At 36.8% G+C, this 26,955-nt stretch overlaps 5 protein-coding genes across 7 annotated transcripts; 2 read left to right on the forward strand and 3 right to left on the reverse strand.

Moving 5' to 3' along the window:
• Positions 1–189: 189 nt before the first annotated feature.
• Positions 190–5,132, reverse strand: LOC130986335 (serine/threonine-protein phosphatase 2A 65 kDa regulatory subunit A beta isoform). Of its 3 annotated transcripts, none has more exons than XM_057909726.1 (13): positions 4,815–5,132; positions 3,727–4,152; positions 3,341–3,587; positions 2,937–3,049; positions 2,423–2,502; positions 2,128–2,269; positions 1,956–2,036; positions 1,535–1,639; positions 1,269–1,451; positions 1,052–1,144; positions 796–935; positions 648–714; positions 190–567 (listed from the first exon to the last, which is right to left on the reverse strand). In XM_057909726.1, exons 2-13 carry the CDS (start codon positions 4,117–4,119, stop codon positions 448–450), a joined length of 1,764 nt encoding a protein of 587 aa, XP_057765709.1. In that variant the 5' UTR covers positions 4,120–4,152; positions 4,815–5,132; the 3' UTR covers positions 190–447. The 3 variants fall into 3 exon arrangements, with proteins under 3 accessions (XP_057765709.1, XP_057765710.1, XP_057765711.1); XM_057909727.1 differs by having other exon boundaries at positions 3,727–4,146; positions 4,815–5,108; XM_057909728.1 differs by having other exon boundaries at positions 3,727–4,146; positions 4,609–4,816.
• A 650-nt stretch (positions 5,133–5,782) lies between these two features.
• Positions 5,783–8,680, reverse strand: LOC130986337 (aluminum-activated malate transporter 9-like). The gene is made up of 5 exons (XM_057909730.1): positions 7,638–8,680; positions 7,439–7,576; positions 7,065–7,334; positions 6,857–6,990; positions 5,783–6,782 (listed from the first exon to the last, which is right to left on the reverse strand). Exons 1-5 carry the CDS (start codon positions 7,942–7,944, stop codon positions 5,988–5,990), a joined length of 1,644 nt encoding a protein of 547 aa, XP_057765713.1. The 5' UTR covers positions 7,945–8,680; the 3' UTR covers positions 5,783–5,987.
• An 11,912-nt stretch (positions 8,681–20,592) lies between these two features.
• On the forward strand, positions 20,593–21,587 carry LOC130986378 (30S ribosomal protein 3, chloroplastic). Its single transcript, XM_057909785.1, has 2 exons — positions 20,593–21,102; positions 21,213–21,587. The coding sequence occupies exons 1-2, from the start codon at positions 20,869–20,871 to the stop codon at positions 21,474–21,476; spliced, it is 498 nt and encodes a 165-aa protein (XP_057765768.1). The 5' UTR covers positions 20,593–20,868; the 3' UTR covers positions 21,477–21,587.
• LOC130986348 (uncharacterized) lies at positions 21,561–24,376 on the reverse strand. The gene is made up of 5 exons (XM_057909740.1): positions 23,917–24,376; positions 22,760–22,853; positions 22,619–22,656; positions 22,385–22,520; positions 21,561–22,122 (listed from the first exon to the last, which is right to left on the reverse strand). Exons 1-5 carry the CDS (start codon positions 24,250–24,252, stop codon positions 21,707–21,709), a joined length of 1,020 nt encoding a protein of 339 aa, XP_057765723.1. The 5' UTR covers positions 24,253–24,376; the 3' UTR covers positions 21,561–21,706.
• Positions 24,377–24,487: 111 nt separating this feature from the next.
• LOC130986366 (homologous-pairing protein 2 homolog) lies at positions 24,488–26,558 on the forward strand. The gene is made up of 6 exons (XM_057909763.1): positions 24,488–24,655; positions 24,754–24,779; positions 25,206–25,473; positions 25,729–25,799; positions 25,867–26,055; positions 26,137–26,558. Exons 1-6 carry the CDS (start codon positions 24,628–24,630, stop codon positions 26,233–26,235), a joined length of 681 nt encoding a protein of 226 aa, XP_057765746.1. The 5' UTR covers positions 24,488–24,627; the 3' UTR covers positions 26,236–26,558.
• The last annotated feature ends 397 nt before the right edge of the window (positions 26,559–26,955 follow it).

Raw genomic sequence — 26,955 nt, forward strand, 5'->3', positions numbered from 1 at the left:
TCAATATTATTAAGCTTCTACATTATAACTATTTTTAAGAAGTTATATAGTATTTTCAGTTATTAGTCTTTATATTCTATTTAATATATTAACTGAGCTCATGAGTGAAAAGTAACTAGTAAGAAGCAGACACCTTCAAAATCGAACTAGCCAGAGACGATCATAATCATAAGTTGCATTAGCGGGAAATTGATAAAACAACTTACGACATACAATTGGACACAATAGGCCAAAAAATAAGACATGAGAGTTGAGTATCTAGTTTACGACTGTTTAAGCTTAGCTTACAGACAAAGAAAATCACTATCCTATAAAACACTATGAACTGCATATCTCAATTAAAGGAAAAAACAAAATCATGAAACAAAATACAAATGATTTGTATGTTATTAGGTCCAGAAACAACAATGGCTATCAAATACGACTAGAAACGATCACCGCCGCTTTCTAGCTAGACATCATCACATGATCGATCGACTGGAGTGCTTGATTCGCGAAAAAACGAACATCGACGTCGGGGTCCTCCGAGAGCTCGACCAAACTGGGACGAATCGTCTTCTCCACCACCTAAGAAGCAAGAAAATGCTTCAGACAATTGAAGAAAACTAAAGCATAAATCCAAGTCTTGAAGGAGGGGTTTCACTCACTGATTGATCAACGATGGGGATCATCGACTGCAACACCTTGGCCACATTGAATTTGATGTTGGGCACCCTGCAAAATGATGGGAGTTTTATATTATTGAAACGAGAACCCGTCGATGATGATGGTGATGAAGATGAATGAGGGAATTACCTGTCCTTGGTCGCGTTAACAATGACGGGCAATAATTTAGAGCATGTTATGTCGGAACCCATGACTGGAGCAAGTAGTGAGATTGCCTGAAGCACGGTCATACGGTACAAATAGTGTGGGTTGGTCACCATATCCAACACCTGCATGGGAAACGACCTCGAATGTCAATACATACAAAAAAGAAAAGGTAAAAAGGGAATATGTTGAAATCCAAGAAGCATCAGCAGGAAAGAAGCAATGATAGCCATCCACAAACCTGAGGAACTATATGCTGCATTGCCCATTCTGGACCGAATTCCTCTGCCAAACGCTTCAAATTATTAGCAGCAGCATCTCGAATTGAGTAAACCTGCAGACAGTACCCAAACTCGGAATATGATTTACTTTTGAGGGAGAATTGTGTAAGAGAGCAGTTGAGGCACTGTAATCGGTGAAGGGAGAACCAAAAAAAACATTTCAAGGGAATCACAAACCTTGTCCTGCAGCCACTGCATGCAAAGGGCACCGAGCTTGTCGTCGAAAAATCCAACACCCAACTGACTAGCCAACAGAGGTATATATTCTATGATGGCAAGCCTGACTCTCCAATGTCTATCTTCTGCCAGCTCGACAATAGCTGGTAGTAAAGATTGGGAGAGTAGATCGATTCCTATAACCTGCATGGGCAGAAAGAAAAATATTTCAGTATGGCATGAATAAAGTGGAACAAGAAGAGCAACCAAATGGAGGAAGCACAGACCTGATTGACTTGATCCAACTTGCTAATGATATTGAGGCGAACATCAGGGAATTCGTCTTTCAAGAGGGAGAGAAATATGGGAAGAAGTTGTTCGATTGTTGCATCCTGCATCAACCCGAACGCCCAATGATCACAATTCGTGAAGAACTTAAATTAAAAATGGCTTATAGTACTAGACGAGATTAATCATGCTTCAGTAAGTTTATCGTGAGCAATTATAAGCAGCTGACACTGAAGTTCTAACATCAAGAATATAGTAGTTTGACTCAGCATATGTGCCAAAATCTTAACATTAACACATAAATGCTCTTCGATTAAGTGCAACAGCTCTCGATATACTAAAAAAAAGTATGCATCCATGAATCAAGATGTTAGAGCTAAATCTAATACAGTATTTGCAACTCAAGCTTGCAGATTTTACCTTTCCTAATACAGGAGCCATTCCCATAATGACAGATGCCAAAGCAGACCTTACGTGTTGCGAAGAATCTGATGACAATTCCTGCAAACAATGATATGAGAAACAATCAAATAACATGGATTAATTCTGTAACCAGTGAATAATAGAGCTAAACTTCACATCTAAAGGTTACCTTTACGCAGGGAAGAATATGCTGGATAGCAAGTTCCGGATCAAGAATCCTACAGAACTTTGTAACTTTTCCAGCAGCTGCAATTCGCACTTCTGCTTCATTATCTCGAAGCAGGCGCACATATGCAGGAACTAAATCCGTCCTTGAAACATATAAAAATGACATTTTATCATGAAAACAACCCATTCTAATAAGAAAGAAAGATATCAACCTAGCAGTGGATCAGAATCTACAGAACAGTATAAATTGCCAGGTGCAATAACATCAGAATTTAGAAGAAGATATAAACACTTACCTAGTAGGTTCAGGCCCCACGGCCTCACAAAGCTCATACAATTGATTGGCAACCATGTAACGAACACGCCAAGACTTATCCTGATGAGAAACAAACAGATGTCAAAAGGGTTTCACAGAAGGAAAAAAAAAAAAAGGAAGCAACATAATCAACTTGGACAAGAACAAGCATTTCCAGTTAAAAACTTATCATCAGATGAGCCAATATAGCAGCCTTGCATACTCGAAAGCATAAAAAGTAGTAGATTCAAGCTCACCCCAAATTCATAAGGTACAACAATATACAGTTTATCGATACAAGGAATGACGATCAGAGCAACTACATAATTAGAACTCAAGGGCAAACATCATCATCAAGGTTATATATAAATTTAAATAACTTAATAGTTAATACCAACAATACCAAGGAAATTCTTCAAGCAAGTAACTATAACAGATTTTTCTAAAAAATGGATAAAATGCAGTATAGCAGGTTCTGCGATCATAATTAAAAATAGCAATTGTTTTGACTGTACCTGTGAGAAGTTGACAATCACAGGGAGAATATGGGCAACACAATCCTGAGGCTCCAACAACTTGCCAAGAGCAGCGCAGCCCTCAACAGCTAGTAAGCGAACGGAATCTTGATCTGGAAAGAACAATTGAGATGAGTCACTTTCAGTATACCAACAGTACCATCTACAATCTTAAGTTCCCATCTTGTGTAGCTACCATCATTTAAGACACCAGTTGGCAATCTTATTTAGAAACAACGGGACACATGTTTCAATAATTAACTAACAAATTCACCAGAAGTAATTATTCAATAAGAACTTTGAGCTTTTCTTGCTTATGGAATATACCAATGGTATCTCAACAAATTCAAGTGATTTCTAAACACAGCCTCAACGAGTGCAGAAGACTCATAAATTTGATTTACCATCCTGTGTAAGGTCCTCAAACATAGACATTATATCAGTCTTGAGATGAGCAGCTTCCACCGTGGCAGCAAACTTTCCCAAATTTGTTGCAGCCGCTCTTCTCACCATAGGCATATCATCTTGACACAATTGGCTGTACATGGACCTTAATTCTGTCTTTAGCATATCTGGGGCACTTGGATATGCAATATGAAATAAGCCACAAGCAGAGACACGGGCTGTGAACCACTCGCCTGCTGCCAGTCTCTGTAATTTGAAAAAAAAAAAAAAAGTCCAGTCAAGATAAACACATAACTGACATCTTTGGTGTCTGCTAACTATCTTATAAAGATAATGTTCTTCAATAGCATAAGAAACGAAAAAACAAGAGCAAGTTAAATCCAACCTTCACAAGAGGAATAAACGAGTCAACCAAATCACTCTCCCTCATTTGTGATCCAATCCTACACAAGGACTCTACAGCTTTGTCCCTCACACAGGTCTCCTCCACAGTACAAAGTGTTTCTAGAGGAGGGAGCAGCACGTGAGCATGTTCCTCTCCTCCAACATATGGAATGAAGACACCCAATTCTTCAGCCATAGCAAGCAGCACCTCATCATCATCATCATTGTTCTCACTCAAAAATGGAATCAACTCCTTTCTAGTCCTCTCCTCCCCAAGCGCGCGTGCAATGGTGGATAGTCTACGTATGGAGTTCAACCGTAACTGAATGTCTTCATTCTTTAACTCATCTATCAGGACTGCTATTGGATACAGTGGCTCATCCACCATCGACATTGTGGCACAAAATAATGGTATGACAATCTACCACTTGACAAAAAAAAAAATAGGAACAATATTAGCACACCAAATTCACAGAGAAATTGAATCTTGATACACACAACCAAAAAGAAAGATGAAAATCAGTTCATTCGAAAATCATTCTTCAAACAAAATCAAAACCACAGGATTAAACTGCTCAAAACTCCATTTCCCAATCACCCCTATGTAACTTGACCCGAAAGAATTAGAAAACTAAGGAGCTGCAAAACAGATCAGAATTTTATAAGAACAAAGAATGTATGAGACTATAACCTAATCACGAGATCCCATAACTACGGATGCTAAAATTACGAACTGAAAGGAAAAAGGTTAAGCTCAGGTCATTAATAAGAAAGAAATGCAATTTACTCAGGCCAAAAACTAATGAAAACAATATCCTCTCCCAGTTCAGAAAGGAGAAGCGAAATAATCTGAATTAACTCAGAAAAATACAGCATGACCCACAATTTGAATTTGGCAAGCCCTAATTGCTCCTTAATTTGGGAAGTTGGCATAAAGAAAAAGCAGATCAAAATCCATGGGGTGAAATCCAAGATCTGGGCTTTTAGTCTCTAACCGAAAAGGGTAAAGAGAGAAAATCTCAGCTCGATAGATGCATACAACTATAGTGTATAAAAACACGAAAATGGAAATAAGGAGACAAGATTTACCTGGGGCAATAAGTTCCGCCGGCTCCCTCAGATTCAAAGGCGTTTTGGGGGAGAGAAACAGAGGGGGTAGAGAGAGAGGGAGATATTTATGAATTTTCTATTGGAGATTTCAGACCGATGTTTTTCATGTAAAAATACAACAAGAACAAATGCTGCCCAAATACAGAGCCCATCAAAAAGAGGGAGCGATAAAAAATGCTTCTTTTTTACTTTAATGAACAAGGAGGCAGTGAAGCGGGGTTGAATTTTTTCTCCCTAAGATAAAATAACCTCTCCTTTTGTTTATTCAATAAAAAGTCGTTAATCAGAAATTTTTATCTCTACACTCAGGGACGGATCTAAAGGCCAGGCACCCCAGGCCGTCGCCCGGTCAAATTTTTTTTTTGTTACCTATAAATGTATGATTTTAATTTTTTTTTTATCTATGTATGTTAATCTCGCCCGGTCATAATTATGTCATTTCAAATAATTATTCAAGATTCAACTCGTTTTCTTTATTAAAACTTTATTAGAATCATCCGGTGAAATCTCGCCCGGTCATTATTAAATTTCTAGATCCGTCCCTGTCTACACTATATATTCTCATTTTTAGAGAAAATTTCAAGATTGGTCTTTTTTTTTCTTTCTCGATGATGCCAAATAGTCTAAAGTTCTAAACATAGATCTTGCAGGTATGTTCCCATAAAATCGACTCATTCTCTTTTTCGCAAAAATTAAGAAACAAATATTTAATGTACTTTTTTCAGGAGGGACACATATTTAATGTACTTTTTTTTATTGGCATATTTAATGTACTTGAAAAAAAGAAATATGCACCTAAATTTTCTAATATTTCCTTGTCCTTTTTTTAGATCATTAAGTAGGTATACTAAGAAAAAAATTAATACACATTTAGTCATTAATTAGGACAGACCAAATAATATATTAAATTATATTTCTAAAAGTAAAAAATGAGATAATCACAATTCTAATATCCCAAAAGGCGTTATTATATGTTTATATTACAAGAAGTGACAAAATATACATTTTATGGCAATCCACAAACAATGAGGACAGGCAATTCTTGATACTTATTGATTCAAAAATCAAACTCCAACACAACAAGTGAGTTGACTGAAGATCAAAGTCTTGAAGCAAAAAAGTTTTGCAGCCAAAAGTATAGAATGGAATGAATCACTTCTTGAACCTCAAACTCCTGACTAGCCTTGTCCAAAGGTCTCCTCCACATTCTGTTAGAACAATGATATCAGGATCTCTGAAATCTGCCTCCTCACTCAGCTCCTCAAAGCAGTCCACCACCATCTGCAGCCTCGCCACAAACTCAATCAGAAGCGACGCAAACGTGGCAAGTGACAAGGCGCTCGCGCTCTCATAAGTCTTCACCTCATCGTCTCCGATCATCAATCCATCACCACCTTCCAAACAAAATGAGGAAGGCCATGGCACAAGCCTCCTCACATTCTGCTTAGGCTGCAAGTCCTTGTCTGCAGGCAGCCGCATTCGAGGCTTTTGTATGTAAATTGCAGTCTCACTCAAAGATTTTAGGCCAAGATGTTGTTGTGGAACATCATCAAGATCTTCTAGATCCTTCCTGAGGCTGCCAACCTCCCAGCTCTCAGAGTTCACAAGGAGGAATGATCTCTGGTCTATCTTCTTCTGCAGCTGCTCAGCTGCCTCGTGCACTTGTTCTAGAATGTTCTTGAATGCTCCTAGCTTCTCCATCTTCTCTATCTTGCTTCCCAACTCACGTAGAACCCTTGCTCCCTCTGCGCTCACCTGCTGGAGCTGGCCTCGGAACACCCTCCGTTTCTCTGGTGGCGCCTGAATTTCAGACATAATGCATCCATGGAGTGCCATCACGGTGTAAGCACAGTGCCTAACCGCGTTGCTTGCCTTCACATACGTCCTCCACGGATACTCAAACTTCCTGTAGCGCCCGTGAGGCGGCTCCCATATAGCAAAGCCTAACTGCATAGAGTGTTATGTTATCAATAGAGTAGCATCTTGATGCAGTAATTCATGAAGAAAATTTATCTTTTTACCAAGGTTTTCTCTCTGCTTTCAGATTCTATGACTGATTTGTAGCCAAGGTAGATCTGATCACTCGACGCTGGAGCCATGAACCGACTGCTTGTTCTTTCATAGTTAACACTCTTCAAGTAGCCATTCACACAACCTGTTGAAGAAAAAAAAAAGTCAAGTCTTGGGGAAAGAATGTGTGTTGTGTGTTGTTTTTAGTATGGATTAGACCTTCCAAAGATGTAGCAAGCTCTCTGAAATTATTCACCACGAGGCGGTGCAGATCGTCTCCGGACCAGATAGGGTAGACACAGATGTTGATGATGAAGCAAGTGGCAGCACCAAGAGCAATCAGCACCAATCTAGTCAGAATTGCCACTACATATCCCCCATTTCTGTTCCCTGCCACCATTAGGATGCAGAACGTCAGCACAAAAACGCGGTATCCATAGTCGTATGGCGCCATTGTTGGGTAAAGCCTCAAGTACGATGCACAATAGCCTGCAAACCACCACCACACAGAGTAGAACTAGTCTTAGAGAATCTCTTCAACTTCATTTAGCAGAAAATATGAAATCTTGATACTCTATTTCTTGGGACCAGACCAGTGATGAAGAAACTTATAACAATCACAATTTTTTCCCATGGTCCAGCTAAGATTGATAGCCCTGCAAAGAGGAAGGCAAGCATTCCAGCAAAAAACGTGCCTAATCCGCGGTTGAATCCTTTGATGAACGTCGCCCCTGCACACAAAGATTGTGTTGAGTATCAAAGCAAGAAACGGGGCGTGGTCAATGGCCGTACCTATACTGAACTCGAACATCACAATCACAGTTAGGATAGCCCAGATCGAATACTGGGACACATCTTCAATAGGCATTTCCCAGAATATCAGCAATGAAACAAGGGCCAATGCAAAGCCCATCTTGAGAGCATACACCACTTTTCTTGGATCTTTCCGCCCCATCTCCAACGCCTTGTTGGCGAAATCACAAGAATCGCGCAAGTGCTGCATCAATCTGTAGCGCGCTGAGGTGAAACACGAGCAGCTGCTGCTCTCCTCATCAATGCTTTCTGTGCTGCCTAAAAACAACAATCTGTCTTTGCTCATCTTTTTCAGCTGTGGAGATTGAATGAATGCAGATTTTTCAGTTGCTTAACTGAAACTGTGCCGCACCATTGAGATCAAACAACAATAAATAAGTAGTTAAGTGACATCACATATAACTGACTAGTTCGCTAGAGAGACTAAAACCAGAAGGCGTCGGCTATTTTAACAAATCTTAATTGTGCGTGGGATAACATGTGCTGCTTTATCATCACTGTTAGTTTCTTGCACAGTTACACAATGTAGATAAAATAATAATTGAGTCGAGATCAAACACAAATGCTGACAATTTTGCTTAGATTATCTGTGTCCATTGGTTGAACTTCACAACTTTAGCTATCATATCCTAATTTTTTTTAATACTACGCGGGAACGTGTCCAAATACTTTGATGACGATCTGTGCATTGATTTTTTTAATTACAATGGATCTCAAACATGTTTGTGATATCACAATTTGATTTCGAAAAAGCAAGAGGTGTAAACGATCTAAAACGAAACGACAAAACCCATCAATAATGATTGTAGTGAACATCATCTGATATAAATATTATTAGGAGCTTGTCGGGAAGAATCAACTTTAACCACTACAACAAAAACGCAGAGAGACCATACTTAAAGATAGTGTTTTCAATTAAAACAGACGTGTAAGAAATTCGTTGGTCTGGAAAATTTCAAAAAATCAACGCGAATCGTTTCGCTGTCTTGTAAATCTATTTTTATATATTTTTTCCCCGCCCAATTAGGAGCTTTCACGTTTGCTATTATTGAATAAATCATGCAAATGAATTATTCCCACATGGCCTTTCACATCGACAAATGAAAACGGAAAATATATACAAATGGTCGCCTGTTGCTCGTGGCTTTTCATGGATCTGGAAAGGTCAGTGCTATAATTTTCAGCACTTTTGGTGGTATCCCATGACTATGAGTGTAGATATTTCTAGTCTAGTTCTAACAATAACTAACTAGCCACGGATCATGGAATTACCGATAGTGGCTGAACTTGTTGAAGTGTAGAAATTGAAGGTATTTATCCTTGAATTAAATTTTTTTTAGACAGTTCCTACAATAATTTCTTTGGGCCTAGGTGGAATCCTAATAGATTTAGGATTAGTGCTCAGTCACTTGTTACATTAAAAGTATAAGGAGAATTGACTCAATCTCAGCATTGAAATTTAACTAATAGAGATAAACGTAACAAAACTAATAACAACAACATAAACTAATACTTTAACAATCAGTTCGAAAAGTTAATCAATTAGCGTGGATGCTAAGAATTCATAAAATGAGGGCACAAATTATCTATACCAAGAGCACTCCCAGCAGAAATCCGGTTATTATGCTCCTATATTCTTCCCTAAAGCTTCCCTATTTAATTTTAGAATCTCGATTTTATAAATACATACACCAGATCTCCTATTTTCTACATAAAGTGGGCCCTACTAATTATAAGCTTAAAATAAATTTAGGGTGAGTGTAAATTTAAGATTGAATTTAGGTAGGTGTAAAAAATTTTGTGGGCCCCATCCAATTTAGGGGATCTGCTGGATGCATTTTTTATCTCATTTTCAATTGTTTTAGCCTACATTTAGAGTTGGTGATGCATTTAGGTGATCTGCTGGGAGTGCTCTAATAGAATAAAAGCCTAAGACATCCTAAGGCACAACTTGTGGATTGCCTATTTTACCCCTATTATACATTTTATATTATATACTCCCTCCGTCCCGGCCAAGACGCTACATTTGCTTTTCGGCACGAGATTTAAGGAGTTGTAGATTAATGTTTTAAGTGTGTAATAATAAAGTGATAAAGTAAGATAGAGAAAGTAATAAAGTGATAAAGTAAGAAAGAGAAGGTAATAAAGTGATAAAGTAGGAGAGAGAAAGTAATAAAGAAATACTTAATTAGTGTTAATTAAGTGTTTAATATTCCTTATTTTTGCCAAATATAAAAATGTAGCATCTTCGTTGGGACGGCTCAAAAAGGAATATGTAGCATCTTGGGCGGGACGGAGGGAGTATTTATAATATATAAATTTATTATATATTTATACTAATATAAAAAAAGCCTTAGGCATAACATGTGAATTGCCTATTTTACCCCTATTATATATTTTATTTTAAGGTTATTTTACATATTATATATTTATAAGAATATATTAATTCATTAGATATTACACTAAATCTATGTGATAATATCTATAGCTATTGATAAGTCTTATAGATAAATCTATCCATTCAATAAATTATCTACTAAAAGTAATCAATTGATAGATTTTCTAAAATAATAGATTATCAAATAAAATAACATTAATTACACGTACAATGTACGTTCTTTCGGCTAGTTCTATAAAATAAATGCTTGTATATTAAAAAGTAGGAACTGACTTTCTTGTTAATTTCAATTATTAAAATAATGTGGTATGTTCTCCTGATTATCTTATTTCTTTTATAAAAAAATATGAGAAGGTATTGTGGTAGATTTTAATCACAATAAAATAAATATGAAAATTAGAACGGGAATCGTAAAAACCTGTTGAAAATGAAAGATTTTGCCGAAGGATAATGAGGATTCCGAGAGAATCTCTTATGCTCAAGCTTTCCACTCGAATTCATAATTAAGTATGAGAATCACCGGCAAAAACAACAACGACAATAACATAACCAAATAATGTTTAAGAGTGGATTCACAATGAGATAGAGAATAGTGAAGAACAAACGGAAGAATTATATTGTTGAAGATTGTGAGTACAAAAGTGAGTCAACTTAATAATATGTGCACAAACAATGAGAACTCCCTCAGCGGCGGTGGTGGAGAACTCCCTTGCCGGCAGCTGATGGTGCGCTCCGGCTTCCATGGAAGAATATATGCATACATACATAGAGAGAGAAAGAGTATTAGAGAGAGAGAGAGAGAGAACTATATACTCCCACCGTCTACGAAAAAGAGTCATACTTTACCTTTTTTTTGTCCACCAAAAATTGTCTCATTTAGCTTTTTCAACTATCACATCATACATTTTCTCCTATATTTTATTCTATTTTTAATTAATAATGTACTTTTATTCTACTTTTTTGTTCCAACATTATCCCTAGAAATCGTACATTTATTCTACTTACAACAAGTTTAACAATTTTATTAAAACCCATGTCCGCCCTCAAACGGGACTCTATCTCGTGGACGAGGGGAGTATAATTTAAAATGTTAAATAAAGATATAAGAAAGTTAAAGAGTGTAAATATCTCTTAATGTGACGTTAGGGGCAGAAGTAAGGAGTGATCGCCGGTGCACAAGGCACGGACAAAGAGCAACTACTATAAGTGCTTTGAAGCGGAGGGGTACATGAACGAACCAAAACACACTAGAAAGAGGATTCCAAGAATATTCATATATGAGACTGCATATTCAATGAGAGCTTAAATGATTTGATTGGTGCTACTCATACTAACAAGATTCATCTTCTTTTCTGGTGACCACGCGGAAGAAACTCCAAGGTTAAGCGTGCTTAGCTTGGAGCAATTTCAGGATGGGTGACCCCTTGAAAAGTTTCTCGGGGAGCGTGCGACTGAGGACAAAACACGCTAGAAAGACTTGTGTTGGTCTGTGGACAAAACACGTTAGAAAAGACTTGGCTTGGGCTTGGAGCAATTTCAAGATGGGTGATCCACTGGAAAGTTTCTCGGGAAGCGTGCGAGTGAGGACAAAACACACTATAAAAGACTTGTGTTGGTCCTTGGGGACAGGCGTCAAGTCTAGAGTCGGGCTGTTACAGGTGGTATCAGAGCCGAACCTCTCGCAGTACGGTGTGATTGGGGGACAAACCAAGCGGAAGTTGTTGGACATGTGATGCCCCATGCAGAAGTAAGGAGTGATTGCCAGTGCATAAGGCACGGACAAAGAGCAGCTCCTATGAGTGTTTCGAAGCAGAGGGGTACATGAACGAACCGAAACACACCAGAAATAGAGGGATTCCAAGAATATTCAAGTATGAGACTGCATATTCGATGAGAGCTTAAATGATTTGATTGGTGCTACTCATACTAACAAGATGCATTTTCTTTAAGGTTACGCATGCTTGGCTCGGAGCAATTCCAGGATGGGTGACTCATTGGAAAGTTTTTCGAGTAGCGTGCAAGTGAGGACAAAAAAAAAAGAAAGTACAAAATTACCCCTAACAAAAAAAATAAAAAATTGACCAATCTCTTCTCTCCCTCACAGCATCATCTACTTCATTCTCTCTCTCTCTTTCTTTGTGTGTGTGTGTGTACTAGCACACACATTTAATTGAGCCATGGAAATCATCCAATTTGCGTCGAGTAACAGAAGCAAAATGCTAGTGGCGACTCTATTAATTTTCTGTTTTTGGTCTGATCAAGCTGGAATTTTCTGAACTCTCTTAGTGTGTGTATTTAATCGACAAGTGGATATAGATAGTGTTTGTTGATCACGAAAAAAGTGCGAATTGAATAGTTATGCTAAACAGTTCAAAGAAAAGAGCCATTTTCCAGTTTTATTGAAAATTATCGAAATAGAATAAAATTAAGCGGCATCAGTTCAGTTCGGTGAACAAGACTCTTTCTTGTCCTTTAAAAAAGTTCTCTAGTCTTGATTTCTTATGGTCTCCATTTTTGCTTTAATTCGGGGACAAAGAATTCTACTCACTTGACTACTTCATTGAATTAACTCTTCAATTATCAGTGAAATAGATTCTATTCTTCAAAGTCAGATTCGAGCGTTTCGATTTATTTTAGCTTTTTTAGCTCAAAATTCTAAGTAGAATTTGAATTGCATTGTTTTGACTGGATGGTATTTTTTTGGCGGCGGTCGCCGGAGCTTTGGTGAGTTTTTAAATTGAGGTGAGTTTGTTTGCTAATGTTCTTGAATTCACAACCAGGTCTATGAATTCACAACTTAATGTTCTTGAATTCACAATTAAAACTAAAATACACAACCAGCTCAATGAATTCAGTTAGTGTTAGTTGTGAATTCGAGTTTTAAAATTAGAATTCGCTATCAGTTTGATGAATTCACAATTGAATTACTAGTATTAGTTGAATTCGAGTTTTAAAACTCGAATTCACAACTAGAAATAATGTTAGTCATGAATTTGAGTTTTAAACCTTGAATTCACGACTAACAATATTTCTAGTTGTGAATTCAAGTTTTAAAATTTGAATTCACGACTAACACTAATTCTAATTATGAATTCAAACTTTAAAACTTGAATTTACAATCAAGTTGGTTGTGAATTCGTCGATAATTTTTAAGTTTTTCATGTGAATGTAAGTGTGGCTAATTTTTAAATTTTTAAATTTAATGGATAATTTTTATTTTTACTATTTCAAAGTGTTTATTTTTAAAATTCACTCTATAATATATATATATATATATATATATATATCTGTGTGTGTGTGTGTGTGTTAAGTATCAAATACGCCCCTAACATAGATGCCCTTATCACGTTTAGCACTCTATGGTCGAGGTCGGGCCAACTAAACCCCCGAAGTACTTAATTTCCTCCAATTAACCCCTCTACCCTAACGTCTACTTAACACCGTCCATTTTTTTTTTAATTTGAATCAGTGGGCCCCATCCTTCCACCATTTCCCTTCGTTACCAAATTCCCATTCAGCTTTGCAACAATGTCTGAGAAAGATGACAAATCGGGCTCAATTGATGCAGCCCGCCCCAAAGAAGAAACCCTCCACCTCAAAACCCTAGCAGAGGAGAAGTACAATTCCAGCGACCTCACCTCCATTGTCGCATACGCGGAGCGCGCCCGCGACCTCTATCCCTTCATCTCCGGCCTGCGTCAGATGCTCAAGTCACCGCCTTCCAAATCCTCGCCGCCGTCGCCGCGTACCCTTTTTCTGACAGCGGTGTAGAGACGCAGAAGCCTACTCCGGACTACTATAGAATTCTTGAGCGAGGAATCTATGGGCGAATGAATCGAGGCTGAATTCGGGGGTTTGAGAATTATGTGAATTGGGTCGGTTGAAGATACCCAATCAATTGTCCATTTCTGAGGAGTAGTAGAAAAGGCATTCTTGAGCTCGCAATGGATCATGTTCCATGAGCGGGTGGAATTGGGGATTAGGGTTTCGCTGGGTGATTTGGATGAGGAGGATGGGATGGTGTAAAGGCCGATATTTTGGGGGTGGTTGACGGTGGCTGCCACTGCGTGAAGAGGGGAAGTTGTCAAAAGTCAGTTTAAAGACTGCGGCTTTCGGATTTTGTAGTATGGCGAGCTATCGACGAGTTTTCCGGCGAGCTTAGTGAAGAAGAAGGCGTGGGTCCCACCACCAACGAAATAAAAAAAATAAAAAAAAAATAAAATAGTTAACAGTGTTAAATGGCCGTTAAGTCGGAGTGTTAATTGGAGGAAATTAAGTACTTCGGGGGTTTAGTTGACCCGACCTCGACCATAAGGTGCTAGACATGATAAGGGCTTCTATGTTAGGAGCGTATTTGACACCCTATAGGGTCGCGTTCAATGGAGAACACGCACACGCCCATGTTCATCAAATTATATTGAACATATCAGACATTTCGTTGAAAGTTCATATGTTCAACATAAAAATTCGTTGAACATGGAGTGAACATATACTCAATTTTTGGGGTTCTGAGGTTCGACCCTCTATATGTTCAACATAAAAATTCATTGAACATGACGTGAATAAATGCTGACCGTTAGATTAGATAAGATCAACAGCTGATATTTACTCTATGTTCTTTGAATATTTAGTGTTCTTCATTGAACTCTCCCATATATATATATATATATATATATATATATATATGATTAAGTTCCATAGAGAATTGCAAATAAGTAAAGAATAGAGAACTATTGAACATATCAGTAATGCGGGTTGAGCAGACCAATAATTTTATTGAACGTTTGGTATTTTTTGGGTTCGAACCTTTGATACGTTCAACACAAATTATCGTTAAATGTTAAACGTTTGGTATTTTTTGGGTTCGAACCTTTGATACGTTCAACACAAATTATCGTTAAACGAACGAACGCTGACCGTTAGATTAAATAAGATCAACGCATGAGATTTGATCTCTGTTCTTTGAATATATATGGTTCTCCATTAAACTTTCTCCTATATATATATATATATATATATATATATATATATTTAGAATAAAATTTATGTTTTGATGGCTGTATAATACTACATGTCTTTCGAGGTTGTTAGAGTCATTCGTCGGTTGAGAACGCGGCTAGAATGTACGTGAAATCGGCTTCTGCTATTTATGTAGAGCTAAAGAACTATTCATATTATTGAAGTGGGCAAGATAATAAACGAATCATTTTTTTTGTTTGTTTTTCATCTATGAAGTCGTTTGATAGCTATGATTTAATTTAGTGGCGTCGTTTGATAGCTTACATATTATTATTTAATTTATAGGAGTTGTTCGCAAATTTATGATTGTGTATAATTTTTTTTCTGACTTGTTTCATACTCTATATTCGATAAAATCCAATTAGTTTATTAAGTTGTTGGCCTAACATTTGATTAGTCAATGTTTGAAATCCTTTTTATTTGGTAAAAATGTTCGAAATTTTGATAATGTTAAATAGATTGTTTACCGTGAGAACTATATATTTGTTGACATATTGTGGGAATATTTCATTAAAAATAGATCTTCTCTCTCTATATATAGAAGAGATTAATAGATAATGTTAAATGTAGAGAATATGGAGAATGAAATATCGGTTTCGAATAAGTCAATAACTTTTTCGAATACGCCAATAATTTTACTGAACAAGAATTTTCAAGCGAATTCAAATTCTGGAGGTGGCGTGTTTTAAATAAATTTATAATTTAGTAGTCAGTGGTATCAATTCTGGACCACACATTTTGTCTATGTGGTGCACCAAGAACGTGACACGTGACAGATGTCTTCCAATGCAAAATACACGTAGAGGTAAAATTGAAATAAAATTTTTGGATATTAAAAAAAATCAATTTTTTTAAAGGTGATATATTTTACATGCATAACTTTGCATACAAAAATGAATTGCATCATGTGATCGATCAAGTGCCTCACGCCGCGCCCCTCACTCCCTCGATTTTTGTTAAAGCTTAATGTTTATAAGTCGAATTTATAATTAGTCTAGTCGTGCCCTTAATTAATAAAAATTAATCCTTAAAAAATAGAGCCTATATATATATATATATTCTAATAGCTAGTTTAAAATAATTTAAGTTAAAATTTCATATTATAGATATTTAGTATATAAATATACATATATATAAGCATACGAACAAAATATACATAAAAATATAATTATCAACTTTTAAGAAATATTAAATATGTATGTATTTAAATACAGTATTTTGCATGGGAAATGTTACGTGCATACCTCCTATCATGACACTAATCATACAATGGTGGTTACGTGTAGAATTTTTAGAATTAGTAAGTAACCCTATGAAACCTAATCCTAAAGTCTATAATACGACGACTCTCCAACCTACAACAACTAAACTAACTAGTATAAATAGGTAACTTAACAGTTAACACACATCACATATACACACAGTTTCTCGCACACACTGCACACATATACAAATATATATATAGGGTTAGCTTCCATGGCAACCACCTACTTAGTATGTTCATTCATTTTTCTACGAACATAGCAACGAACATTAGTATGTTCATTAGTATTTTCTATGTGAACATTAGTATGTTCGTTTATTTTTTTACGAACATATCAACGAACATTAGTATGTTCATTAGTATTTTCTACGAATGTGTGGGAGAGAGAGAGCGTGAGTTTGGAGAGAGGGACGGATCAGTGAGGGAGAGATTTTTTATTAGTTGTAATTAGGGAAATAAATAAATATGGAAAAATTACAATAATTAATGGACGAATGATCACCGTTAGATTAAGCAAGATCGACGCACAAGATTTGGTCTTCATTCTCTATATAAGAAGTGGTCTCCATAGAACTCCATCCTATATATATATATATATATATATATATATAATATAATATAATATAATTATAAGGTTTCTTTATTTTTTTTTATAAATTATTATCCTATGTTATGTAATTAGGTGCGGCGCGACTAGAATGTGGACTTTAAATTATCACAATTAAATTTCAAGTTTAAGTTTCAGGTGTAGGATTTATTTAAATACATGATGTGGTTAATTGTTGTCCATTTTTATATTATGTGTTTACTATATATGAGTTAAATTATATTGCTAGGGGCCAGCATAATTGGTCCACGACGTCACAGTCTTTGGTATGCCACAAAGCGATTTACATGTTAAAGTTATGGTTGCATGCAACCATAGTCGCTAGGGGCCAGCATAATTGGTCCAGGACTGAATGGTCCTTGGTATGTGTTAGGAAATTATTGAAAGATCCTAATCCTTGTTTTGATGATACCAAAATTCATAGGCCTTACTGTTCGAACTCAAGTGTTAGAGTTATTTTCTAGTTTAGTTTGTTGTTCTGAAGACTGAAGACTGAAGGACGAAGGACTGAAGACTGAAGACTGGAGTTACCAACTGAAGTATCAGTTGAAGAATCAGTTCGGAACTGATTACTTAATGCGTGTCACGTGGATTCAGTGGACTGATACTAAAGTCAAGTATCAGTTAAACATTCTTCCTCGGACTGAACCTCCAACGTTCAAAGGAAGCCACGTACTCCAAAAGTACAGTCGCATTAAATGCAGAGATCTCAGGATCATCCATCTCTGCAGAGGTCATTCCTATTTGGTGGCTACTTTATCAGAGATGTCAAATCTCCTGCTCTTCAATAAAGCCGTTCTCACCAAACAAGGAACCTCGAAGATTGAAGTCTCAGCCCAAATTCGAAAGCTCTCCAACGGAAGAAATCTTGAAGACGTTCTCCGCCAACGGATCTATTCAAGACTTCTCCTATAAAAAGCGCTCGAGGATCACTTTAATCTTCACCGATTCAACGACAAAAGCTGAAACTCTGCCAAAATTGTTTCTCAGCCAAAGCTTAATCTCTCCAAAGCTTGAATCGAAGAAGAGAATACCAAAGGCAAAAATCAGTCACTGCTGATTACACACATTCTCTTAGACCTTAGGCAAACCTCTGTTTACCCAAAGCCTAGGTCAAAACTAACTCCAAAGAACTTGTTCTTTGAAGTTTAGTTGGCAAGATTTCAAACCTCCCTTCAAGTTACAGAATCGAGTGTTTAAGTTGAAAAAGAGTTCAGGAAGGTACTCTGACTCCGTGAGATCCTAGTGCAGGTTCGTGCTAGAAGTGGAAAATCCAACATGAGTGAAGTGTTGGTACTGAAGATTGGATCTTCAGTTGATTCGATTGTGTGCACCCGGTTAAGCATACGGATAGGTTTGCAGTGCACCAGTTAAGCACTTGCGGAGTAAAGTTGTTGGTCTGATCAACCGATCGTGGATGTAGGAAGTGTTTTCCAAACCACGTAAAAATCTCTGTGTTATTTATAGCTTTCAGTTTTACATTCTTACTTGTGCTCTTTCCATTGATAAACTGAACACCGACTAAATGCAAAGAGAAACCTAAGACTAACAACGTGCTCAACAAAGGCTATTACGAAACAAAGTTATTTCAGTTGCGTATGTTATCAGTCTGACTGATCTATCCTCTGATAGTCAGGAAGACTTGTAACATCTCTGTTTTAGCAAACTCGACTGAAGCCTTAACGTGCATCAGTTAAGTTCCAGTGACTTAACTGATAACTCTTTACTGAAGAGTATTTCAGTATCAGTCGTCAACCCTGTTTGGTCAAAACTCCTTAACAGGCGTCTAAGTTTGCGTGTAAAGTTTCGTCTTGATCTCTATCTTGAGATCCCTCTATTTTTGAGGAAAAATAGCCTATAGGTGTATTTCCCCCCCCCCCCCATACACCTATTCGAGACCCTCCGGACCTAACAGTATGCACGGTGCGACTTTTCAGTTATGTATGTTACAGTACATAACATATGCGTTACCATTTTATTAACGTGGACAATGATTGCATGATATCCTACACTAAGTGTACTCTGTATGCTCATCCTACATTTAACATTTTCAGGTTTCTAAGGTCGGAGGCGCGTGAAGGGTCGAATGGCGAAACAAATATTTTGAATTTAAATTTTACTTGAAGATATTATGTCGAGTAAAGTATTTTAAATAAAGATTTCTTTTACGATGTTCACATTAAATATTTATCTATATTCATGATTTTTCTGCCCAAATATTCATTTAAATTCTAATTAGATTTGGGTGTCACAGTTCGTGTAAAGAATGGAGAAAATTAAATAAAAAAACCGAACTTTGTATAAATCATTGTTGCATGGTATGATATTTGTAGTTGTACTAAAGTTGTGAAATCTATATTGTTGCATGATATGATATTTTGTAGTTGCATAAAAAACACACCAAGATATTGAAAGATACTCTTAACCGCAGGATTTGAAAAATAAGTGGCCAAAATTAGTTCTCATTCCTCACATTAAAATAGGTTTTTATTAGAACCTCTCCCTATCATATTAGAACCTCTCCCTTAACCGCGTGTATATTAAATCTTGGCTGTTTAATATTCTCTCTGTCCCCCAAATAACTTCTTATCTTTCTTTTTTGGGTCATCCCCCAAATAACTTACTATCCATTTTAAGACACTACCCCACCACTAATAATATTTAATTTATTCTTATTTTTCACTTTTTCATCACTCCTAATACTAATTATAACATATTTCCATCACTTTCAATATTAATTACTCCATATGTTCCTCAAACATCTTCCTCTCTTCCTAACTTATTTTTGGAAAATAATTTCACTAACTATTACACTTACAATCTTCACTTTTTGTAGAATCCATCCTCCACTCATCAAATACACAACTAATTTTCATTAAAATCTGTGTCACTCTTCCTTATGAAGATGTTTGAGGGACGAAGGGAGTATAACATTTTTTCACCATTTTCAACACACTCAATAACTTTGTCTTAAAACTAGTGCCCCTCCCTCCTAGGAAGTTATTTGGGAACGGAGGCGGTATAATACTAGCATTTGCACCGCGTGCAATATACGAGAGATATTTTTGTATTTCAATTTTTATAGAAATTGATACCAATTCAATTATCATATTTATAAATATAAATATAAATAATAATTTTAACTGTTTAAACTAAATATTGAAAAAATAAAAAATTAATGAAGAAATCAAAATAATAAAAGTTGATTTTATGAAAAGGCAAAATAAAATTAAAAAATAGAAAAACAAATTTATACAAAAAGATGAGAGACGAGAGATTTTTTTAAAAAAATTTCATGTTCAAATAAATATAACTTTTATGTTTTAAATAAAATATTTACATATAATATATAACAAATTAAAACTCTAAGGACTATGGTAGGATGGTGTGCACAAATAGAAATGTTCATGTTTTGTGAGATGACCCAAAATAACAAAAAAATCATATTTTTGTGAGACAGAGAAAGTATAATTTACAAATAAATATTTAATTTTGTTATAATTAAAAAATTATCATTTAATTTTAAAATTAATTTGAAATATTGAATTTTTAATAGCGTAGATATATATCATCAAAAAATCGAAGAAAGAGTGCCTTAATATTATATTCGGGTTTTGTAGATTAACAGCGCGGGGTAAAATTGTCTATTAACAATGGTGTCATTTTCTATGAACAAAGAAACAAAGTCCAGTTTTTTAAGTACTATGGGCTTATATTATCAAACCAAAAAAAAAAAGTATTATGGGCTTATATCGATGCCAAATCTAATTTGAAGCCCAATAGAAATAAACAATGGATATCTCATTTTGTAGAGGCCCATGGCCCTCCCTTCTCTTCTAGATTTGTTACCTTATCCCATCAAGACTCAGGTATTCGACTCTCTCTCTCTCTCTCTCTCTCTCGATTCAGAGAATAGCAGAAGATGTTATCCATGTCAGTTCAACCAAGCATAACAAGCAGGCCTTCCTCTGTTTTCAAGAACATCTCCTCCGCACCCTCAAAAACCTCATTTTCTGTGAACCCAAGAGCTTCCCACTTGCGCTCTTCTTACCTGAAATCCAAGTCCACTAGTTTTGTCGCCGCCGCCGCCGCTGCCGCCACAGAAGTAGCTCCGGCAGAAACACCCGCCGACGCCGAACTCGTTCCACAACCGCAGGTTCAATTAGTTTTCAGTATCTCAATTATTTCTGGCATCCACAAATGGGTGCATTTATAATTATAGATTACCAAGAATGAAATGCACATAGTTTTGGATATATATTACAGACAGGTGCAGTGGGTGCGCGTCTGGTGTTGAAGTTCATATGGATGGAGAAGAACATCGGTCTGGGACTGGATCAGAGCATACCGGGGCACGGCACAGTGCCCCTCAGCCCTTACTTCTTCTGGCCCAGGAAAGATGCATGGGAAGAGCTCAAGGCAACTCTAGAGAACAAGCCATGGATCTCTCAGAAGAAGATGATCATTCTCCTCAATCAGGCCACAGACATCATCAATCTCTGGCAACAGAGCGGTGGCAATCTCTCTTGAATTCCACACTCCTCTAGGATCATCCTTCTTTGCCTTTATCTTGTACTATTTTGACTCTATGCTCTATTTTTTGCTGCTTCACTCTCAATACAAATGCCCCTTTTCATTACACACCTTCAAGAATGAAGTTTCACAATCTGTTCAATAATTGAAGCATTAGTAACAAATGCAGTATGGCCAAGAAAAAATAAAAGAGAGTCCACTACACTACATTATATAGTAGCTATAGGCTATGTCTCTTTGCCGCTGTCTAAACAGAGACAGTACGCGACTAGGCCAACCACTGGGACGAATCTGAGAAGATTAACTGAATCAATTTTGTCTTGTCGTATGTTTTGGAGGTTGTCACCTATCAACCATGGCTGGAAAACTAGGTACAAGCAGATATCCCAGATGAAGGCATAGGCGAGTCTTTCGGATCCAAGATAACTTAGTAGAAACTCCCATCTTTCTCCCAAATCACCAAAATTACCATCTCCTCGACCATAAAAGGCCCAAACTATCGACAGCAAACTTACAAGCCCACCAATGAGTCCAACGATGGATGCTCCATTTGTCATGAGTGAACCAAGTTGAGAGGTCTCTCTTGGAGTGTATTCTTCCTCAGCCTCATTCAGACGTAGAGCCATATAAGGAATTAAGAACGCTGCAGCCAATAGAAAGTAGCAATTGAAGACCAATCCCAATCATTAAAACTATAGAATTTGCAATAAGATGAGCACATAAAGGGTAAATAGCATGTAAGTATAGTTGGCAAAGCAATATTAAATGACTGCATCTTGCAATGCCTAGGTTTAAGTAAGCATTCTCCCTTGCTCAAAATCGAGGGCAGGAAGAATAGGAGCTGAAATGAGCATTTCCAGAATTGAGATGCTATATGGCAAGCACAAACAAGTTGAGAAGCATACTGTTTGTGAGAAACATCTGAAAGCCCCATAATACATCAATTGATCCCTTGAATCTGTCTCTCAGCTTATCAGTGTACAGCAGAGGAGCAAACATCAACGTCCACGCAACAACAAAGTTGAATAATCCTTCAGACATCTAAGTAAACCAGGATAAGAGTATATGGAATCAGTCTAAAACAGAAGTTTGATACAGAAGGAAGTCCTAAAAGTAAGCTATAGGCCAGTAAAACTTACTGGATGGAGAACTGGTGCCTCCATGAGATGAATACCGACTGTTCTGCCAAAGTACAATCTCACACATGATCAAGATACTTGCAATAAGACATAAAATAGCAACAAATTGATATCATGTAGCATCAACTGAAAAAATAATACCAAAGTTTGTCAAAGGCAGAATGAAGAAGAAGTTAAGAGAAAGTCCTATCACAGAATTGATTGTGTCTGAACTGATGGCCCAAACAGGATCCCCCTACATGGTGTGCAAGATAGTAAGAAACAAATAAGTGAGCAGTAAATTTCCAATTCATTTCGAAGTGGCATTATGCCCGAAGAGCAACAGCAGCAATCACATTCTTTTTAGGGTAAATATCAATCAAAGGCCTAGGTCACAAAAATGTCCTCAATATTGATAATATCAATCAAAGACTCAAACTATAAAGGTTGTAACAAAAATATATGAACTATCGGTAATATCAATTAAAGGCTCAAACTATAAAGGTTGTAACAAAAATCATCATTAATGATTTTCATCGACAAAATGTATCTTCCGTATTTTATAATAAATAATGACTTGACAAAAAGATGACATTGTATTGCACTAGATTTAAAAAACTTGATGCAAGCTAATTTCTTTTAATTTATAAACTTTATTGCCAATTTCATTCAAGAAGTTGTTGTTGATTCATCTAGGGTAGTGGATGGCTTGAAGTTGTTGTAAATTTATGGAGATTCCGTCGTTTTTTATTTGGAATTCTTTCGTTCTTGATTAGGGTTCTCCACTCATTCCCATTTCTGATTTTCTTGGACTTATATTTATCAAATTCTCATTTTTAATTTACGACTTTAGCTTTCTGTCAGCATAAATCATTATCCATGACATTTTTGTTACATCTTCAATAGTTTGGATATTTTATTGATATTATCAATAGTTTATGACCTTTTTGCTACAACCTATATTACTATATAGTTCGGCTTTATTGATATCATCAATAGTTGAAGGCATTTTTTAGACTAAAGTATATAGTTTGGGTCTTCGACTGATATTTAGCCTTCTTTATAAACCTTAATGCAATTTTACAAATACAATCAAACTGAAGTCTGTGAAATAATTGATCCATAAGCAGAGGCACAGAGCAGCAGTGGAATTAGTGGTGCAGTCAATCAAATGTAGATGAATAAAAAAGTACCTAAAAATTGCCATAGCATATACTCCATAATTCCAACAACTATAATGCATTATCGTAAACGGTAATGATACAAAGAGAAATAGAAATTAAACTAAATTATTGATTAAGAAAAAGAGCTATACTTACAGGAGCATAGGGAAGTAAGAAGAGCCACACGATGTAAACAGCCTCAGCTATCCACAGAATAACCTGCAGTAGTTTCCTGACGTCGCCGTTCAACTCTGACACTGAACCGCCGCCGCCGCCGCCAGCGGCGGCAGTTGTACTAGAAATGAAATTTTGATGCAAATGCAATCGCCGCGACCATCTTCTAGAAATAGACAGACTGCGTCGTTTCTTCTGGTTATCGCCGTTAAAAGCGACACGAGTTCTAAAATTGACAATCCTCAACGATCTGAGTAAAGCGCAATTTATTGCCGGCGGAGAAACGGGGGTGCATATTGTCGGCACGGTGGATTGCATCTGCGAAGGTCTTCACTCCGCCGCCCGCCAGCGGTGGTTTCGGGTTTCCTATTCGCCGCCGGGAATTATCGAGTCACGAGTTAAAAGTGGGCAGGAGCAGGTGGTGAGCCAGTGAGACTGTTTCAGAATAATGCCGACGTGGCACGCTACTAGTCATTTAATGTTTGTCTGCCTCCAGTCACTGTACCTCCAGTTCGTCCAATTTTAACTAAAATCGCTATCACAGATTCCGCTCTATGAGCTTATGTGCACAGGTTACCAATACGGCGTCGTTTGGAGCTGGCGGTAAAGGCATAAAAAAGTTCAATATTCTCTCGTGCGAAGCAAGTTTTTTCTCCCAGAGAAGGTTTTCCCGCTCTTCGAGCTATCAGATCCATGGCTCCCAAATCGGATAGTGCTGAAGGTAATCATATGCATACAGTTTCTATAGAAATTCCATCAAATCATATCTATTTTATGTAATAATTATTCGATTAATTTGTATCATTTTGCCAATACCAGGAATCGTCCTCAACTTCGTGAATGAGGTGAGTTTCCTTCACTTCCTCTGTATTTTCTGCCGTCATTTCGTTTTTTGCTGATTTTATACTTCTGCTTCTCTGTGTTCCGCTAAATTGCTTGTTGTTCTAGGTTTGGAGCAAGTTATTAGTTGATTTAGCTCAACTGATTTTTGGTTTGTTTGATTTACTCGGAGAATTCTGCGTGTTGTTTGCCCGGTTTATGCTTATAAAAGTTAATTTGTGCATTGGAATTTCCGAGTAAATAGTCTTTGAAGATTAAATTGTTTTGTGCCTTAAACGTGCATGAGCTAGTTGTTTCCCCTGAAGCATCACTCGCATTTTCTTCATTTTTAGTTGCTTTTCTTATAATTCCTGCTGTGTTGTGTTACCAGACATTGAGTTATTGGCTGAGTATGAAAGTCGTATGTCACGGCAATTCTGTCTTCTATGCAGCAAAATAGGCCTTTGAATTCACAAAATGTGGCCGATTCTTTGCAAAAGTTTAATCTAAAAAAGGCTGCCATACAAAAAGCGTTGGATTGTCTTGCAGACGGTGGGAAAATATCGTTCAAAGAGTATGGCAAGCAGAAAATATACCTGGCTAGGCAAGATCAGTTCAACATCCCAAACAGCGAAGAGCTCAATCAGATGAAAGAACAAAATTCGAAACTCCAAGAACAGCTTGCTGAAAGAAAGAAAGCCATCTCTGAGGTTGAGGCGGGTATGTATGACTTCCCTTTCGACAGTTCTGTTGAACTGAGGTATCTTGAGTTGGTTATATACTGCAGTAATGTAGCATGCACGCATGGCAGAATCTTGTAGGAAATCATGTAGAATCAAGGTTTACTTGCCAGAGGGAGTTCAGGATGAATTTGATTTGAAATTGTTTAATGTTGTTCCATGGAATCCCACATTTAAATTATTAACTTGAACCCAAGAACACTCTAATCTGGTCTGCATATACTAATAATGGCAGAAATCAAGGCGCTGCAATCAAATTTGACACTAGACCAGATTCAAGCCAGGAAAATCCAATTGGGAAACGAGGTAAGTCAGATGCGTTATCAAGAACATGGCACGAATGTATTGTTTATGAAACTGTTGAAATGTGCAGGTTAAGCAGATGGAGAATAAGTTGACTAAGCTGAGGCAAGGGGTTACTCTGGTGAGTCCAGAACAGAGGCAGGCTGTGGAAAAGATGTATATGGACATGATGAATCAGTGGAGACGACGCAAGAGGATGTTCAGGGATGTATGGAGTGCCATCACAGAGAACTCACCCAAGAACCTTAACGAATTCAAGGTATTTTCTTAGTTTGATTCATTTATGTTTCTGGTCGCAGCTGTGTGGACTCCTTCATCACATTTGTTCTTATTCCAAAAGGAGGAACTTGGTCTGGAATACGATGAGGATTGTGGTGTCAGCTTGCAGTCCTTCGATGACCTAATGCACGGTGTGAACAAGCGTGCGAGACGCCAATGAGCAATCTAGAAGGGAATTCAACAGCATGATTAAGAGCCATTCTTTGCAAGTCCTATGTGATGCACATGTAACAAGCAGTGGAAGATTTAGAAATATGAGAGCTGCTGTTCCCTTCTATTCACGCTGCATAGTGCTTGCTGTCTGTGGCTTGTTTTTATTATGTATACCCCTTTTCTGCTGTTTATAAACGATGAACTTTATCCATAAGAGACCCCGTTGTAACCATCTGTATATTCACATCGCGTACGTTTAAATGCTTGCAGAAAACATAGAACCAGTTGGCCTATATTTTCTTTATTGAATTGACCTTTAAGTATTTAATACTCCATCTGTCCTATAAAAATACGCATAGTATAAGATATCACGGGTTTTAAGAAATCTTGTAAAGTGTAGTTTGAGTGAAAAAAAGGGTCCCACATTAATTGTGATGTTTAGTGTGAAAATTATTACTTATTATAAATTGACTATGCATATTTTCATGGTACGGACGAAAAAGAAAAATTATGCAGCAGGGACTGATAGTGTAAAAGAAACATACACATATACATAATTCTTAATTCTATGATTTAGCATTTGCCCAGTTACTTTGTTTTGTATATTACTGCAACTTGCAGACATTTACAGTTTTTTCCGCAACAGATTTTCACGAGCTACTCACAATTGCACTTCGATCCCTTTTTTAATACAATCTATATATAATACTCCCTTCATCCCATTGAT

This window comes from Salvia miltiorrhiza, chromosome 5 (genome assembly GCF_028751815.1).
Source record: "Salvia miltiorrhiza cultivar Shanhuang (shh) chromosome 5, IMPLAD_Smil_shh, whole genome shotgun sequence".
Lineage (NCBI taxonomy): Eukaryota > Viridiplantae > Streptophyta > Magnoliopsida > Lamiales > Lamiaceae > Salvia > Salvia miltiorrhiza.

Bases quoted from the DNA above. Each gene is read 5' to 3' on its own strand.
- LOC130986335 (XM_057909726.1), bottom strand. From the start codon at position 4,119: ATGTCGATGGTGGATGAGCCACTGTATCCAATAGCAGTCCTGATAGAT. The intron at 1,452-1,534 runs GTCTGTGCTTCC...CTGCCCATGCAG, and splicing joins AGTTGGATCAAGTCAATCAG to GTTATAGGAATCGATCTACT. The intron at 568-647 runs GTGAGTGAAACC...CTTGCTTCTTAG, and splicing joins TCCCCATCGTTGATCAATCA to GTGGTGGAGAAGACGATTCG.
- LOC130986348 (XM_057909740.1), bottom strand. From the start codon at position 24,252: ATGCAATCCACCGTGCCGACAATATGCACCCCCGTTTCTCCGCCGGCA. The intron at 22,854-23,916 runs GTAAGTATAGCT...CACACCATGTAG, and splicing joins TCTTACTTCCCTATGCTCCT to GGGGATCCTGTTTGGGCCAT. The intron at 22,657-22,759 runs GTATTATTTTTT...TTGGCAGAACAG, and splicing joins TCTGCCTTTGACAAACTTTG to TCGGTATTCATCTCATGGAG.
- LOC130986337 (XM_057909730.1), bottom strand. From the start codon at position 7,944: ATGAGCAAAGACAGATTGTTGTTTTTAGGCAGCACAGAAAGCATTGAT. The intron at 6,991-7,064 runs GTCTAATCCATA...TTTCTTCAACAG, and splicing joins GCTTGCTACATCTTTGGAAG to GTTGTGTGAATGGCTACTTG. The intron at 6,783-6,856 runs GTAAAAAGATAA...CACTCTATGCAG, and splicing joins AAAGCAGAGAGAAAACCTTG to TTAGGCTTTGCTATATGGGA.
- LOC130986378 (XM_057909785.1), top strand. From the start codon at position 20,869: ATGTTATCCATGTCAGTTCAACCAAGCATAACAAGCAGGCCTTCCTCT. The intron at 21,103-21,212 runs GTTCAATTAGTT...TATATATTACAG, and splicing joins AACTCGTTCCACAACCGCAG to ACAGGTGCAGTGGGTGCGCG.
- LOC130986366 (XM_057909763.1), top strand. From the start codon at position 24,628: ATGGCTCCCAAATCGGATAGTGCTGAAG. The intron at 24,656-24,753 runs GTAATCATATGC...TGCCAATACCAG, and splicing joins CAAATCGGATAGTGCTGAAG to GAATCGTCCTCAACTTCGTG. The intron at 26,056-26,136 runs GTATTTTCTTAG...TTATTCCAAAAG, and splicing joins AGAACCTTAACGAATTCAAG to GAGGAACTTGGTCTGGAATA.